General features: G+C 40.7%; 1 protein-coding gene across 1 annotated transcript in view; it reads right to left on the reverse strand.

Annotated features, from left to right (window-relative positions):
* ARFGEF1 (ADP ribosylation factor guanine nucleotide exchange factor 1) overlaps nucleotides 1–17480 on the reverse strand; it is a 171072-nt gene that overhangs the window by 22996 nt on the left and 130596 nt on the right. Inside the window, exons 21-29 of the mRNA XM_039524399.1 lie at nucleotides 17246–17404; nucleotides 15266–15416; nucleotides 9107–9197; nucleotides 7877–7917; nucleotides 7617–7786; nucleotides 5607–5758; nucleotides 5264–5436; nucleotides 2903–3063; nucleotides 1800–1930 (exon numbers count right to left, since the gene is read on the reverse strand). Coding sequence (XP_039380333.1) covers nucleotides 1800–1930; nucleotides 2903–3063; nucleotides 5264–5436; nucleotides 5607–5758; nucleotides 7617–7786; nucleotides 7877–7917; nucleotides 9107–9197; nucleotides 15266–15416; nucleotides 17246–17404 — 1229 coding nt within the window. The remainder of the gene's footprint in view (nucleotides 1–1799; nucleotides 1931–2902; nucleotides 3064–5263; nucleotides 5437–5606; nucleotides 5759–7616; nucleotides 7787–7876; nucleotides 7918–9106; nucleotides 9198–15265; nucleotides 15417–17245; nucleotides 17405–17480) is intronic.

Raw genomic sequence — 17480 nt, forward strand, 5'->3', positions numbered from 1 at the left:
ATCTTCTTCCCCCCCCCCCCCCCGAAAGACTAAGGATGTCTAGTGAACTGGGAATATTGTGACATGAGACACCATGCATATGAAATCTAATTGAGAGAGGAAGTTATTTTTATTAAGATTTTTTAAAACTTTTCTAGTAACACATTTAACGTAAAAATATTCCAGAAACAGTTAAGAAGAAAGTATCTAGTAAAGATTCACCACCTCTCACCCTTTTAATTAAGGGCTGGGAATATTTCCAGTCAACGTCTTTGACCTCCAACAAGCCATACAGCACAAATATGGAAAAGAAGCCTTCACATTTCTGATACTTTAAAAATGTAAAAACAAGCGTACTTTATTTTAAATACCAGGTGTTTATACATTAGAAGGAACCAATACATTGCATACAGTTCCATCTTCCTGTGCAGGTCATCTTTTAGCTGCAAGCAGCAGCAACTCATTTAACTCATTTACAAACCCTCTTCCTTTCATCTATTTTACATTCTGAACATTAAAATTAAATGCATCCCAGTAATGAGCCCTTCAAGTAAACATACATGCATCTCTTTCAACATTTCTTGATTTTTAGGGCTGTGCCTAAATTTGGCTTTACAGTTTTCCTTCCCAGCCTTTATAACAGGTATATAGAATTATAAATTGCCAAATACATTTGTATAAGTTGTTTGTTACAGTTACTGGAATTCTAAATGTACTTTTTGTTACATTTGAATCTGAGTTGTTTCCTGTTAGTGACAGTGAAGAATTAACCTCAAAAATCTAAAATATAGTTTACTTTTCTCTCTCATTATTTGACACACTGTAAACACACTTCCTTTATGAAAAAGGAAATCCAAACATTTCATATACATCATTAAAATTTTCAATTAAAATAAAAAGCACATTACAAGGGCAGAAGAGCATTCAATGAAAAACAACTAGATTTGTGTGGGAAAGTACTGTATAACTTTTCTTCCTTTCAGTCTCTTTCTGCAATCAATTACCAATTTGCAGACTCCATTACAATATCTGCCCTGGCTAGAACATAATTTGCAAATACTCCAAAAAATATGCAAATTCAAGTATTCAACAGAAACCAGAAAGGATTCCTATAGGATTTTGTCATAATTTTCTATTAATATTAAATCTGGTTATTACACTATTTGTTTACATTTGTTTAACAACAACAAAATAATGTGTAAAACTGCCAGGGGAAAAACATATTAGGAAGACATATTAACCTAACTAATTTTCTATTTTAACAAGAGTTTAGGGCATACTGATTGTTTACACAGTTGACCTACTGTGTCAAAATTAAAACTGAATGATTCTGACTAATTTACAACCTCTATCATAGGGAGGGAAAGTTACTGTTTTACTTTTACTGAACAGGCACTAAAAACAGCACTGAGTTTGACTATCACAGACTTTAAGAGAGAAACAGACATACAACAGAAGCCCATATCATAATGTCAAGTATTTCACCTATTGTATGATAATTCTAAAAGCATGTATCCATGTTCAATGGATCTTCATCAACTTAAGTAACAAAGCTAACTTAAGTCAAAAGTTTCTTCAGAGAAAAAACAAAAGATATTTTTAAATTAATGTTTCAGCATGTTTAAAATGTATTTATAGCACTTGCCTATCCTCCCAAAGTGACAGCAATTAAATCCAATATGTAAGTTACCAATTTTAGTCAGATCAGTTATGTTTGCCAACAGACAATTACCTCCATCTGTTTTAAAAATTTTTTTAAAGGCTCATAAACAAGAAAAACAAACCACTTGAAAATTTAAATTACAAATACTGATTGTTACCTGGTTCTTACATCTAATTTGCATCTATTGATGATACAGGATAACTCAAAGAGAATTGGGAACCATCCTCTCACCCACACCCTGTCTTCAGGAGCTACATTCATATCATCACTTGTGTATTCCTTGAAAGCCTTGAGAAGCAAATACAGGATTAATGTAGCAGAAGCACAGTATCATTTACAAGTTATAAACTTACTTTATTTTGGCGGAAGGTAGAAGTACTAAGATAATATTAGCGTAAATGTATTATATAAAGCACAATTTAAGTACCATTATGGATATTATATTAGAAAAATTATATTCAATATTTTACAATCTGGTATTAAGGTTTATAAATGATACCACAAAATATGGCAATAAAATCTACCTTAGGAGCTATACTGTGGTCAAGGTAAACTAAATGTTTTTTAAAACTATTCTTATAAAAGGTATGAAAAACAGATTTTGCAAGAAACACCTGGATGATCTACTCAGCCACCATTTTTAACTTTTAATTTAACCTCTCAGTCTCCTATTCTGTCCTATAGAGACATCCTTGAGGATAATAGTATTTTTTTTAATTGACACCTATACCTATGCCACTATAGCAGGGGTCGGCAACCTTCAGCATGCAGCCCATCAAGGTAATCTGCTGACAGGCCGCGAGACATTTTGTTTATGTTGACCGTCCACAGGCACGGCCCCCTGCAGCTCCCAGTAGCCACAGTTCGCTGTTCCTGGCCAATGGAAGCTGCGGGAAGTGGCGGCGAGCACATCCCTGTTGCCCACTGCTTCCCACAGCTTACTCTGATGGGCCACGTGCTGAAAGTTGCCGACCCCTGCACTATAGGTATGTTAGCAAAGGGTGCTCCCTGCATAGGAACAGATACTGAGAAGTTCCAAGCCCCAACAGCTCTCACTGAAGGTCCCAAGAAAATTAACCAACACAAAGTGCAACTTGTTCAAAGCCTACATCAAGATGTTTATAAACAAACGTGCAGCCCATGCCCTCTCCTGGACTTTAAAGTCCCTTGTAGAATTTAAAGCTGGTACAACTGCACATTTTTATGTAATGAAAGTATTATTAATTTAAACACTTATAATTTAAAAAGTATGGTTTATACCTGAGGTCTGTCTGATACATATTTTGCACAATGGCGAATGAGGCGGATTGCTTCCATGCTTGTGTCCGGAAAAGCTGCATTGCATGCAAATTCAGACAAACATTTTACTGCATCCTGGAAAGAATCTATGGTGGCTGGGAAGTGTTTTTCAAATACAATTGCTGGAAAAAATACATATATATTAAAATTAACACATGGGTCCTTCAAACATTTTCAAACAAAATGTCAATTGTCCCCTAAAATAATTTTTAGAAAACCAAGATGCAAATCTAGCATAGGAAAAAGGGAAGACAAAAGCGATAGAAATGGCTGAACAGATTTGTGTCACTGCTTGGTTCTGTTAAATGTGTAATTATTACAAAAACCAAAAATATTCTGTTAAGAATTCATACAGAGGGCACTGTATTTTTATAATACACCTCTACCCCGATAGAACGCTGTCCTCGGGAGACAAAAAAATCTCACCGCATTACAGGTGAGACCGTGTTATATCAAACTTGCTTTGCCCACCCCCCGTTCCTTGTTCCCTGACCACCCCCTCCACAGACCCCCATCCCTAATCACCCCCAGGATTCCACCCCCTACCCAACCCCCCTGTCCTCTGACTGCTCCAACCCCTATCCACCCCTCCCCGCCCCCTGACAGCCACTCACTAGCAGCGGCGGGAAGCGGAGCAGCCCGGCCCGTCTGCTCCAACCTGCCGGCTCCCAGCCACGGTGCTCTGCTTCCCACCGTTGGTGAGTGCGGAGAGGTTGGGGAAAGGATGCCCCCGCCCCCCCCTGCAGCGGGAAGCGGAGCGACGCAACCCCAGCCTGCTCCGCTTTCCTTGCCCCAGCCCCAGCCGTGTCACTGGGGGGTGGCTGGAGAAAGGTCCTGCACTCACCTGCAGTGGGAAGTGGAGCACCACAGCTGGGAGCTGGTGGAGTGGAGCTGGCAGGGGCTGGGGCTGGGCTGCTCCGCTTCCTGCCGCCGGTGAGGTTGGGGAAAGGATGCCCTCCGCACTAACCGGCGGTGGGAAGCGGAGCGACGCAGTCCCAGCCTGCTCCACTCTGCCAGCTCCCAGCCGTGGCGCTCCGCTCCCGCCGGTGAGTGCAGGGAGGTTGGGGAAAGGACGGCCCCCATACTCACATATGGCGGGAAGCGGAGCGCTGCGGCTAGAAGCTGGTGGAGTGGATCAGGCTGGGGCCAGGCTGCTCCGCTTCCGCCACTGCTGGTGAGTGCGGGGGTGGGGGGGATCCCTTCCCCCAAGTCCTGTTCCCCGAGCGACACGGCTGGGGCGAGGGAAGCCGAGCAGGCTGCTCCCGGCCCCCCACTAATTCCCCGGGCCACTCTGGGACTGCGGGGCCCCCAAAAGTGCCCTCTCACAGCTCCTGCCCCCCAGACCCTGGGCGCCCCCGAGACCCTCTGTCCCTTATCAAATCCCTCAGCTCCGGCCTGGCCCAACACCCTTAACATGCTGCTCAGAACAGCATGTCAGAGCTTTACCGTGTTGTATGCGAACCCACATTCTATCGGGTCGCGTTATATCGGGGTAGAGGTGTATATTTTAATTTCACACCCATTCACTGATGTAGACTTCTAAAGCAATGAAAGCCCACAATTAAATGAGTTGAGGCTTGATATTTAGCACTATCTATATTTAAACACATTTTTACTAAGAGCTGAACAGCATCTCCCAGGACAGGCTACAGCATCAGGAATCAGTTGTAGGCCTTTCCCCCCCCCCACCCCATATTTGTGGTTCAATTGTATTGGCTTTACATATTCACACTTGAGTAGTGAATCACAGAGCTTTGAGAACTTCCTTGAAAGACTGCCTGTTGTGGCTGCACAAGAGATCCCTTTTGGCATTGAAAGCTTAGAGCCAATACCATAAAAGATCATACAATCCCAACTGCCTCACTTCCTTCTTTTAAGACAGAGCCCTAGGCCAGAACTCAGAGAACAAAGGGAAGGTGTGCAGGTAATGCGATTATGCAACATACTTGAAGAAATACATCTTAAAAACTTAAATTCACAATCAAAAATGAAAAAGTATAACTTGTTTAAAAAATTCATTGTCTCTCAATAGTTGACTTTTCAGTCTAGAATAAATGTTTATAGCTCTATTATAAAACTTATGTGTAGAGTACAAAGACAAATGACAAACATGTTACTTTATTACTTTTTGAAGTATATATTCTCAGTGAACTACAAATTTTTTAAAAAAGCAGTAAAACCAGAAATATTGTTTTAACATGCATTTAGGAGAGTTCTGCTAGGCAAATAATTAAATTAGAGCAAACTGAAAAGAACAATGAGCTGTTCATTTGCTTCCACATACCCTGTAGTGATATCTGTAAATTATGCATCAGTACTTACTGACAATGTGCCCTGTAGTTTGAAATGCAAGTTCCACTATACTTTCATCCTGATCTGATGCAGCCAAATGAAACACTGAAAATATATTCTTCCAACCTGAGCGAATGTTGGCAGCTTGAGAGTTTACCATCTGTGCTATGCATCGTACAACCATGTCTCGAATGGTAGGAGACCTAAATTATAAACAAAATGTTAATAAATAGTAACTGAAGCTACTGTACTGATTAAAAAACAGAACTTTTCTAAGGACCAATTTCATTTTACAGAAGCAATTCAAACAAAATAACTGATTCCAAAAGCTGGTGGTTATGTTCCTAAGTGATTCAGCTAACTGCATAATTACCTGTTTCTCTTCATTATGTGTTCAAACGGCCTTAAGAAATCCTTCTGGAATCGGAAATTAGCAAGTTCTCCTTTTTCTAAGAATTTCATTGATAACTGCCTTAAGGAATCTACTGCAAAAATAGCTACATCTTCATTAGGATTGCAGCCAACCTAGTAGTGTAGAAGTAGAAACACATGTTGGCATTAAAACTGCATTTTAAGAAATGAGTCTGAATTGTCTTTACATTTGAAGATGGAAACGGAAGAGCAGAAATCACAAATTCAGAAGTGAAACTTAAGATACAAAGTTAAAAATACATTATTAACTCAATCAATTCCTACCAGCAGCAAGGCTCAGTACTTTACCAAATACGTTTCTCACTTCCTAACCTAACCAACTTGTATTTTGAAGAACACATCCCAACTTTTAGAGCTCTCTAAAGATAAACAAATGAGCTCATTAGAGCTACTTCACTAGTCAAAATGATAATACAGCGGACCCTTGCTAGAACATGTGTCTATATAGTGCAAATTTGCTTATAGTGTGGGACCGTGCATGGATCCCAAATTTAATTACCTTCATTGGAATCCATGGTAACGCAGTCCCCGCGTTAACGCGGGACCACACATGGATCCAAAACCCCATGTTCTAGCGAAGGTCCTGTGTATTAAAAAACACAGAAGACAAAAAAAGGCATTTAATTTAGAACGACAGATTAACCCAACACTGCAAACAGCCAAAGCTGAGTTAAGAAACACAAAACACTTTTTACAACACCCAATGACCGCATATTACCACCTACAGCAGCCATTTATAGATCTATACCATGATTAGGGCCCTACCAAAGTCACTGTCCATTTTGGTCAATTTCACAGTCATAGGATTTTAAAAATGGTAAATTTCATGATTTCAGCTATTTAAATCTGAAATTCCATGGTGGTGTAATTGTAGGGGTTCTGACCCAAAAAGGATTTGTGGGGGGATCGCAAGGTTATTTGTGGGGGGGGGGTTGCAAACATATTGTAAGGGGGGTTGCGGTACTGCTACCCTTATTTCTGTGCTGCTGCTGGCAGTGGCGCTGCCTTCAGAGTGGGCAGCTGGAGAGCGGCAGCTGCTGGCCAGGAGCCAAGCTCTGAAAGCATAGCCACCACCAGCAACAGCGCAGAAGTAAGGATGGCATGGTATGGTATTGCCACCCTTACTTCTAGGCTGATGCATGCAGAGCTGGGTCCTCAGTCAGCAGCTGCCACTCTCCTTGCCACACAGTTCTGAAGGCAGCAGCACAGAAGTAAGGCTGGCAATACCATACCATGCCATCTTTACTTCTGCGCTACTGCTGACGGTGGCTCTGTCTTCAGAGCTGGTATGGTATGGTTTTGCCACCCTTACTTCTGTGCTGCTGCTGGCGGAGCGCTGCCTTCAGAGCTGGGTGCTCAGCCAATAGATGCCACTCTCCATCGCCCAGCTCTGAAGGCAGCGCAAAAGTAAGGGTAGCAATACCACGACCTCCCTAAAATAACCTTGTGACCCGCCTGCAACTCCCTTTTGGGTCAGGACCTCCAATTTGACAAAGATGATCTCCCCCATGAAATCTATTAAGTAGAGGGTAAAAGCACACAAAAGACCAGATTTCACAGGGAAACACCAGATTTCATGGTCCGTGATGCATTTTTCATGGCCATGAATTTGATAGGGCCCTAACCATTATTAACAAGTTGGCCAATTTATACCACTGCCTTTGCATTTAGTACAGAATATATCAGCCTTGTGAACAGAGAATAACTAGCCAGTTCAAACATGGGTTCAACAGAACAATATAGATGGCTTTAGCCCTTCTACCGTAGATTTTGTATTCTTTTTCCTTTTCTTCTTTAATGCTCTATTTCTATCTATACTAAAGGATAGTCAGTTAGAACTGAATTTAGGTGTAAAATTTTTCAGATTTAGTTTTGAAAGGGTTTTAAATAGATAGGAATCATTTTCTGATTGTGTGAGCAATTCAAATAGTGTAAGGATTAGCAAACATACCTTATTAAAATGATCTCCAATAACTTCCCAGATTCTAGACCACTGTAGTCTTATCCGACCCATGTTATAGTAAGAAATCTCTACTATCTTCTGCAGACTAAACATTCGAGGATGGGTAGCAGACAGTAGTTCATCCATAGATACGGCACAAAGCCAACGGACAAAATCCACTATTAAACAATCAAAATTCATTTAGTATTCTTTCCAAGCTTGATCAGAAAGCTACTTTGTAGATTAAGATAAAAAGCGATAAAACTTACCAATAGCATTTCCATCCAGCCTTGTAGATCCTGTAAATATTCTGAAAAATTCACAATTAATAAGACTTCATTATTTTAAAAAGGGGCTTCTTTTACAAAAAATAATTTATACCACAACTATTTTGCTGCTGTGTTATTGCCCAAACAGATTTCTGGCTATGACAAAATCTAACTGCCTTAAATAAAGCATTTAAGACTTGACAGGTAAATTCTCAAAATCTGGAACACTACCAAAAATGTGAATCATGATTTATTATACTTAGTAAGATTTTAGAACTGCTGTCCCTCAGCAAACTTCAAGAGAAGGTAAAGTATACCAAGAAACACAGCATTTTAAATATATAAATCAGAAAGTACTTTTCATTATGCCAGAAAGATTTGGGTCAATATTCAACCTTTACAAATGACACCACATGATATAATGTTGACCAAAGTATTTGGTCACAGCAAATACCCACAACTGACATCAGTCTTGTGTATTATGCCTAAATCCTAGCGATTCGTGCATTCCTTCAAAGGAATACCACTTTGAAATACAGCTATCAATTTTGAAAACTATTTAGACACTGGAGGCCTCAGACTTCTCCATATAAAACAGCAAGATTTATGAAAGGTTCCTGCCTGATCCAGTTTTGAAAATAAAAACCAACATACTCCTGTAAGATTCCACTTTACTTTTAGGGAAAAACTAGAACAGTAGTAAATATCAAAGACAGCATTCTTATAGATGAGTACTAATCAGGGAGGAATGGAAGGATGCAGTAATTGGGTAGAGAAGCAAAAGTGTTTAGTGTCAGTAGTTCTCTCTCTCTCTCCATAAAGGAGACAAAAATCCATACATTTTAACTGAAGTATTTATTCTTAAATTTATATAGAAAATCAAGATGGATCACACTTTATACAGCAACAGGAGCTTCTTTTATACCCCTCAGTTTTGCCCCTGCAGTTATTACTAAATATCTGTAAACAGTTCCTGCTTCTCTTTTCCCTACCTTCCTTCTATCTTCTGCTATGATGAGCAACTCCTACTGTGCAATAACACAAAAACAAAATAAAACAAAAACAAGCACCTTGTGACACTGCAATATGGTGATGCAGATATAGCATTTTTGTAATTACTGGGAAGCCAAATAACCTACTTATTTCTTCTATCACTAATTGAATCTACTGTATTCACATACTGTGAAAAGTTCATGAGGTATCCAACTGGAAGGAAGTTAAATACTGTACCTGTCTACAGCAACAACAACACTTTGGGAACTAGTTTCTCCAATGGATTCCTGAATACTCGCTATCTGCTTCCAATCCACATTTCCTCCAACTATGGGGAACAATTAAAAAAAGAAAAGGGAGGGGAGAAGAGGACAGAGACAAAAGTATGTGTGTCAGTATCAAAATAATCAAATATATTTGTATTTATGATGAAGGCAAGTAGACCAATTTTTTCCTTACCTGTTAAATTGGTCATCTCATTGAGTTGGGGTTGCTCCCCCAAACTTGCTTCAAGAAAATTCTCTCTCCAGATTCCACTTCTGTTGGAACCAAAACTCCCAGAAAATACTTCCAAAAATGCAAACAACAGGAAGAGTCCTATCGGATTTTTAAATTAGCTTTTCTGGTTTTTGCATCTTTGGAAGTATTTTCTGGAAGTTTTGGTGCTGAAACTGGATAATTAGTAATAGCGTCTGGTGCCTGGAGAGAGCATTTGTATATTCTACCAGAAGCAAGTGAACAGAGCTATCAGGATTGGCGAAGGGCTACTCCATGTGAATGATGAAAAACGAATCCCTGAAAGCAATGTCCCTAACACCATATCTACCACCATAAAATACAAAGAAAAATAACTACAAATAAATGAAAATACTTATTTTGAGAGCTAGAAACTGTGGCCAAGATTTTTAAAAAATCAGACCCTAAATTAAGGTTCCTAAATCCACATTTAGGGAAGTTTCTGAAAATCCTGGTCAAAACCAATAAAAAACAAAAACATTGAATTAATATTGCCATGGTCTTATAAGGACACGATTCTTAGGCACTGCAACACACAGAGTGTTGAATTGTTCTAAAATAATCTATTGGGAAAAGGAGCAGAGTAGAGTCAGAGTTCCAAGGCCAGAAGGGATCACACCAGATCATATAGTCTGACCTCCTGTATATCACAGACCACCCAGCACCCCTCACACTAAACCCAACAACTAAAACTAGACAAAATATTACAGCCCATAGCAGACTAAACTATTATGGGCAACACGTCGAGAACAGGAGGGACTGAACTGCACCAGTACCCAGAGTAGAGTATTCAATGAAAGCCATTTTTTTCCAATTTTAGAATCTGGCAAACAGAAATTTTTTTTTTCTTAAGTCTCCGAAAAATTTGTCACTTGGGGGTTTCCCCTCTATGCCAAGAAAGTAGAGTCAATTCAATTGTAATAGCTTACATATTTGGTTCCTCACTCTTGTTAATTTTCTATTTTTTAAAAAATATGTACATCACCCTTACTAGCTTGCAGAAACTAAGTGATTTATTTGTATTAGTGAAATTGATGTAGGTCCAGATTGAGAGAGGCCATAATGAAAGAAAGAAAATGATCAAGCAATATGTCCAAAACGGTCTCCCCTCAATCTGTCACAGAGGAAGGAGTAAAACAAACAGATGAAGTGATGGGGGAGAAACAAAAGTAGTGAGAAAATAATATGGAAAATAAGGATTGCAAGTTTTGCTTAGGAAAAAACAGAGTTTATTTTCAGACCACTTAATTTCTTTAAGGTTTATTTTCCTCTGAAAGGATGCGTCTGCTGTGGTAATTGTGACAAGGTAGTTATTCAACACCAGGTGGCTGCTTTACAAAATTCCTTCAGCTGAGGCTCTAGTTGTGCATATAGTATGCTTTTCAACAGTGGTTTGAAAGCAAGTACACAAGCTTCTGTAATGCAACACTTGATCCAGTTAGAGAGAGAGAGAGAAAATTTAGAAGTTTTGGCTTCTAATAATTTTGGATGAAAAGCTTAAGTGACAATGGGACTAACCAACTCAGGGATTCAAAAGGGAGTAGAGAAGGCTTTAAAAGAAACAAGTTTACGTCCTATGGTGGAGAAAGTTTTGGATGGTGGCTTGACTTATTTTGCTGCCTCCCAGAGTCTTAAAATGTGGGGGAGCAATACCAGGGAAAATCTCTACAACAAATTTGGAACCTCCTATGTTAAGGATGTGAATCTCTAAAGAGCATATACTTGGAGATACACATACTTTAGTGATACAAAAGAACTATAGGATTGGAATTCTAAAAATCTTTGAATCAGGTCACTGGCCATGTCCAGTGAATCAACTGAAGTATTTTCTCCAGATTACAGAGTAGCCTTTCAGAGTAGTCAGTTCTCTGGATGTTGCAAGTGTTTCAGCCACTCTGAGAACTTGATTTGGTCAGAACTTTCTGTTTCAACATGGAGGTTCTCAGGTTTGATTTACTTGGATTTGGGTGTTATAGAAGTCTCTTAGTGAGGAGATGCAACCTGTTAAGAAGCTCTGGATGAAGAAGCAGGCACATCTCTGTCAGGTCAGAGAACCCTGTCCTCCTCTGACACTTTGTTGTTGGATTTCTCCTTTTTAATATGGAACTAGTGGCATAAATTGTTGGTGGAAAAGAGTATGGAATGTAGTTCCATGAACGAGGCACAGCATCAATTCCAAAAGTTATAAGGTCTCTTTTCCAACAGAAGTGCAGTCTCACCTTCGCAGTTCAACTTGATAGAAAGAGCTTACCTTCTGGGAGTCTCAATGTGCCCATTAACTTTGTTTGCACAACCCCTTCACTTGATTTATTGCTTACCTGCTGAGCCAGTCACCTTCCCATTATATATGTCTTTGTGAATACAAATTAAAAGGATAGAGCCTGTTTGACCCAGGTGAAGGATATGCAGTGCCTCCCTGTGAAGGGACAAGCTTCCCATTCCTGTTTATTAATGTACAGTATGTTACTGTTGCATTGTCTGACATAATTTGGACATGGATTTAAGGGAGGCTTTCTTGGAAAGGCTACCTGGGCTAATCTGGTAGCACTTCATTCTGGCAGATGGATGTTCCTTTTCAAATCCATGCCACACATTAAGTGACCCAAATATAATGCCTGAATTGATTACTTTACTGCCTGGTAGGATGCAGATGTGGATATCATACGTAACCTTTGCCCTTTGATTCCACTAATGGAAATATGATAGTACAGATTGCAGAAACACAATTCTCCATGTCTGCAGATGGAATCACTGCATGTGCCACTATGATCAGAGTGTGATCCCAATACAAGAGACCACGATCTTTGGTGTTATAGTAAGAAAAGGATTAATGAGAGGCTGGCCCTTTAAATCTAATATCTAAGTACTCCTGTTCTTTTTGTGGATACAGACTAACACGGCTGCTACTCTGAAACCTAATATAAAATGTAGCTTTTGAACAGATCTTCTGTGGAAAAAAATTATGGCCTATAGTGAACCTGTCTGTATTCATGCAGAACTAGGACAGTGAAAACCTGCCCCTCAGAAGAAAAAGTGATTATGGCTCTACTGTATATTCTTCATACTAAGGAAATGATCAGGAAGAGCCTGGGCTGTTCTAGACCTCAAGAGGATGAACAGGTCCATGCAAAAAGAAATGTATTCGGAGCAGAACTCTCCTCACTCAGGAGGCCTTTTCAGATAGAAAACCCAGGAGGTGATCTGTTTACTCCATTTGACCTGGACTGCCATGATGGGAAAAGAGGAACATGAAGAGAAAGCTCAGTGGATGATCCCACTTGACAAACAAAGCACCAGAAATTTGCCATCTCTCTCCCCATAAAGGGCAGAGAGAGAGAGAGAGAAAGAAAAGGTTTTGCCTACTGTTGCCCCAAAATACGCGTTACAAATCAGGACACTAACGGATAGGGCAGGAACACTTAACTGCCACTCTGTTTGCACAGCAAGATACAGAGATTCTGTCACAAGAGGAAAAGGGGTGTTTGCCTCTGAGTTTGCCTCTGGTGTTTGCAAGAATGAGGTTTAGTTCAAAACGTGTTGGGCTGGGGGGAAGAGTCAGCCTACAGAAAAATTCTTCTAGTTGATTCTTGTCAGAACCACCTGCCTTGGGAATGTTCTCCTTTCATAAAGGAAGTGTTGGAGGAAAAAACAGAACTGTTAAACCTCTAGGCTTTATTAATAAAAAACCACACATGTCCATACATGGATACTGTGGTGCAATTTTTAATTTTAGACTTTTTTGTGGGTTACCATAGTTCTCACCTAGAAGGGAGAAACTTTTCTTAGAGGAGAAACACATTACTCCAACTTGCTAATTCATTCTGCACTCATCCACAGATAAGGAAGATTGAGAGTCTCTACAGTATCTTATTTCTGAGTTCTCCTGCATGGGATTAAGAGGACTTAGAACTCCCAACTTTTCTCCAAGGATATGGCAGAGTATTTTCAGTTTCTGTTTACTTTTAAACTTCTCTTCCTAAATCTAAATCTTTTATCACTTACTCCACTGGAGAGGCTGATGGAGGTCATCCGTCGCCCTTGTCCTCCCACCCATGCAGCTGGTGCCGCGGGCTCCCTCCCTCCCTCCCCTCCCTAAGATTCAATCAGGGATATTTATGGTATAAGTCATGGACAGGTCATAGGCCGTGAGTTTATGTTTCTTGCGCATGACCTGTCCAGGCCTTTTACCAAAAATACCCGTGATTAAATCGTAGCCTTAGACATGAGTATTTTTCCTTGGGGAAAAAAAAAAACCTATGCCTGTATAGATGTGCATACATACTAGGATATTTAACAGGAAGAATACTGCTGGAAAGCAGTAATGTCAGAAGAGACCTTGAGTGACTGTGGGAACCAAATTAAAATGCAAGTTTGCAGTCTAAGAGAATAAAATCAAAATAAAGGTACATTGATTTGGACTTGCATGCTTCAAGAGAGAACTATCCTGGGCAGTGAAGCTGTAAACTCTCTTTTACAGGGACTAGAATACGGTGTGCCTCAACAATAGCAAAACCTGTAGCAGTGTGGGGAGAGCGGATGGAGGCAGGTCACAAAGGGAGCCAGGGAAAAGGATTGGCTGAGGACTCAGGGCTGATATTGGGCTATGGAATAGACTGGGACGACAGCCCTCAGACCCCTGGCTGGGGAGCAATACCAGGCAGCTAGTAACAGAATCATAACTGCTCCAGGAAACGTGTTGCATGACAGAGAAATCTTTAGCCAACACTCAAGTTTTCACCAGACAGTGTGGAAAGCTGTTCTCATGAAGCAAGAGGGAGTCTGGCATCATATTAAAATCAAACTTAGAAAAAAATCAAACGTTTCTATTTAATAGTCTGCCTGGGTATGTGAGAAAGAAAACTGGGCATCGTAGTGAGTGCCTGAATTGTATCTAAAACCTTCATTTGTTTCCATGGATTTACTGTTGCATTACTCCCCACTCTCAAACAGATTTCTTGAACTGCAATCTTAATTTTAATTTAGATTTTTTTGTGCATTTGTTTGGCTTTTTTTTTTTTTGGTTATGGAATGGGTGTGAATTCAATAAAGTTTTATTTTCAATTATATAAAAATGTTCCAACATGTTGGTTTTAATGGCTTTATTTATCTAACATTGAATATGGCACATCTTTTAAAAAATTACAAGTTTCTGTCTAATTAATCAGAAATATAACATCCACTTTTTATCAATGTAAAAATAAAGAATCTTACTGATGGAATGAAGTTTGGCTCTCAAAACTTTACCTTTTCTATAACAAAGTAGCCACTTAAGTAGGTAACAGATTAAGATAAATAATTTAAATCAAGTTTTAAACTAATCATTTAAATCATTGTAATTTAAAACAATCCACCCTGCATATTTCTCACAAAAGTCCACAGGGTGTACCAATCAATCCACATTCATAAATCTACACCCCAATTTTATTTGTATGGAAGTCTGGCAAACAGACATATATTTGGTACAACGAATTAGCAATATTGCTCAATCTAGCGACACAATATCTTTAGTATGAAGTACTTTTGTGATCAGCTATATTTTAATTTCCTCTAAGAAATTACTATAATATTAATAAATATTGCAATTAAGCCATTTTATTTCCCACCCTGTATCCCCCACAAAGTGACAATAAATCAATAAAAAGTATTCTTTAAAATATTTAATTTGGGAGTAAATATCTCAATCACAGTCCTGCATTTGTATTAGCAACAGAAGAAATGTTTTTAATAAATAAGGCTTAAAATGACTTTTTTCCATAATTATGCCTCACTTCAATAAAAAAAGCCTCTGGCAACCACAAGCTGAGAACCAACTTTATTCAAATATTATACGTCCATACGAAGCTGGATAACTAAAATACTTAGAGCATTCATATTACTCACCTAACCCCAGGCCCACAAATTCATCAGGTGCCTGATCCTTTGTTCCAGTAAAAGAACCTTCCCTGCCTCTCACTGTCCCAGAGATGTAACGTGGTTTTACTCCAGTTCCTATTAATTGTGCCAGCTCAAGTTGACTAATACATTTCAGAATCTAAATTAACACAAAACACAGAAACCACTTAACAGCGAGAAGTGAATTTTAAAAATATTTAATATCCCTGTTCATTTTTATAAAATTCTTTATGAACGGGCAGATTTCAGGGTTTTCAAAAATAAAATTCTCATTTACACACATACATACACACTACACACCCAGACTATATACGTACACAGAATATGGCAAAAATTAACAGTAATCTTTTAAAAATACAGTTACTATCACTTCACTTTATGAACCCAATCCTACAACTTCATTCATGTAAGGGCTGTAGAATTGGGTCCAAAATATACAAGTCTGTGCAGATACAAAATAAAATTATAAACATAATATGAATGTGTACATATAAACACCCACTCTACATACATACATACATAGCACATACATACTCAAAACCCACTGTACTCCTGAGGGAATTGTGCACCAGGACATGGACTTGGCAGTGATGCTGCACCCAACCCTGAAACAGTGTAAGGGCTTGACCTTCCCCAGAAACAGCCTGGGGCCCTGGCATACCAGGTGTGGGCAGGCAGGCTCAGCCCAGCAGGATCCAATTGTGGAGGAGCTTAGTGTGGGAGGGGGATCCAGATGTGGGGTGAGAGGTTTCTTTGTGGGACAGTCTGGGTGCAGGTGGGTCCGGGGGAGAATCTGGATATACAGGGGCTTGTTGGTGGGGAGGGGGGAAGGGGAGTTCTGGTAGCAGGGGCAAAGGGACTCTGCAGAGGAGGTCCAAGTGAAGGCTGTTGGGGCTCAGTTGCGGGGGGGTCTGAGTACTGGGGGATGGGGCTTGGCAGGGGTCTGGGTGGTGTTGGGGGCTCAAGAGGGGTCCGGGTGCCGATGGAGGGGGGCTTTGCGGGGTGGCGATCCAGGTGAGGGGGGCTTCTAGGGATGGTCCCCGTGCATAGGGGGTGAGGCTCATTGGGAGGGGGGATCTAGTGTGGTTGGCTCAGCAGGGGGTGGGTCTGGGTCCAGGGATGGGGGTTCGGATGCAGGGGATGGTCTGGGAGCAGAGGGGGATCCAGGTGTGTGTGTGTGTGTGGGGGGGGGGGAGAGATCAGCGGGGTGTGGTCTCGGTGCAAGGATGGGGGTCCAGATGCAGGCGTGTATGGCTCAGTCAGGATTCTGGGGCCAGGGGACAGGGGAAGACTCAACGGAGTTGTGTGTCTGGGTGTGGGAGCATCCAGATGCATGGGGGTTGGGTGGACAAGGGAGCAGCTTTCCACTGTGGCTAAAGAGTGATGGGGCAGGGTGCGGAGCCAAGGGAGATTTCGGGGTGGGGGGGGGTCGGTCTGACCCAGTCCTCATCATTCCATGCAGGGGAAGTGTGCTCCTCTCCCACCCCCAGCCCAGCCAGGACTACCAGCTGCTGGGTGCAGGGAGGTGGGACTTGGCGTGCATGCATGCATCTTCGGGTGCAGGGGGTTGCAGATGAGGCTCGGCAGTGGAGGTTCAGGTGCAAGGGAGTGAGGCTTGGTGGGAGGTCTGGGTATAGATGCATGAAGGTTGAGCAGATGTGGGGGAGGGGGAGGAGGCTTGGGTCACACCCTCGCCCCCTGCAGTAATTTACCTCTTCACTGGCTGCTCCAGGCAACCTAAACAATGCACCTGAGCTGCTGAGGAGGGGCATGTGGCTGCTCTTGCAGCTCCCTTTGAATCCCCATCAGAAAGTCATTTTTCTGCAGGGAAGCAAAGAAATCTGTGGAGGACATGAATTCTGCATGTGTGCAGTGGCACAAAATTCCCCCAGGAGTAACACTGTATACAAAATCAACGTATTTTCATGTACATACTTTCTTATAGTTAAGAATGAACTACTCTTGTACCTCATGCCAGGAATTTCCTAAATAGTTTCCATCTGTATGAGCCACTGTGATGAGTGTTTTTATTGTGTCAATGTTCTTCTGTTTCATTTCAGTTATACCAGAACTCACTGTAAGCAAGGTAAATCTTGCTAGTGCTTGGACATAAGCATCTCTTTCAAGCTACAGAGGGAAACAAAAATGAGTTGTTTCTGTTAGTTTACATAACTTGTCAGCGTCTAAATATCTTTTGGTTCCT

Source organism: Mauremys reevesii, linkage group 2, assembly GCF_016161935.1.
Source record: "Mauremys reevesii isolate NIE-2019 linkage group 2, ASM1616193v1, whole genome shotgun sequence".
Classification (NCBI taxonomy): Eukaryota; Metazoa; Chordata; order Testudines; family Geoemydidae; genus Mauremys; species Mauremys reevesii.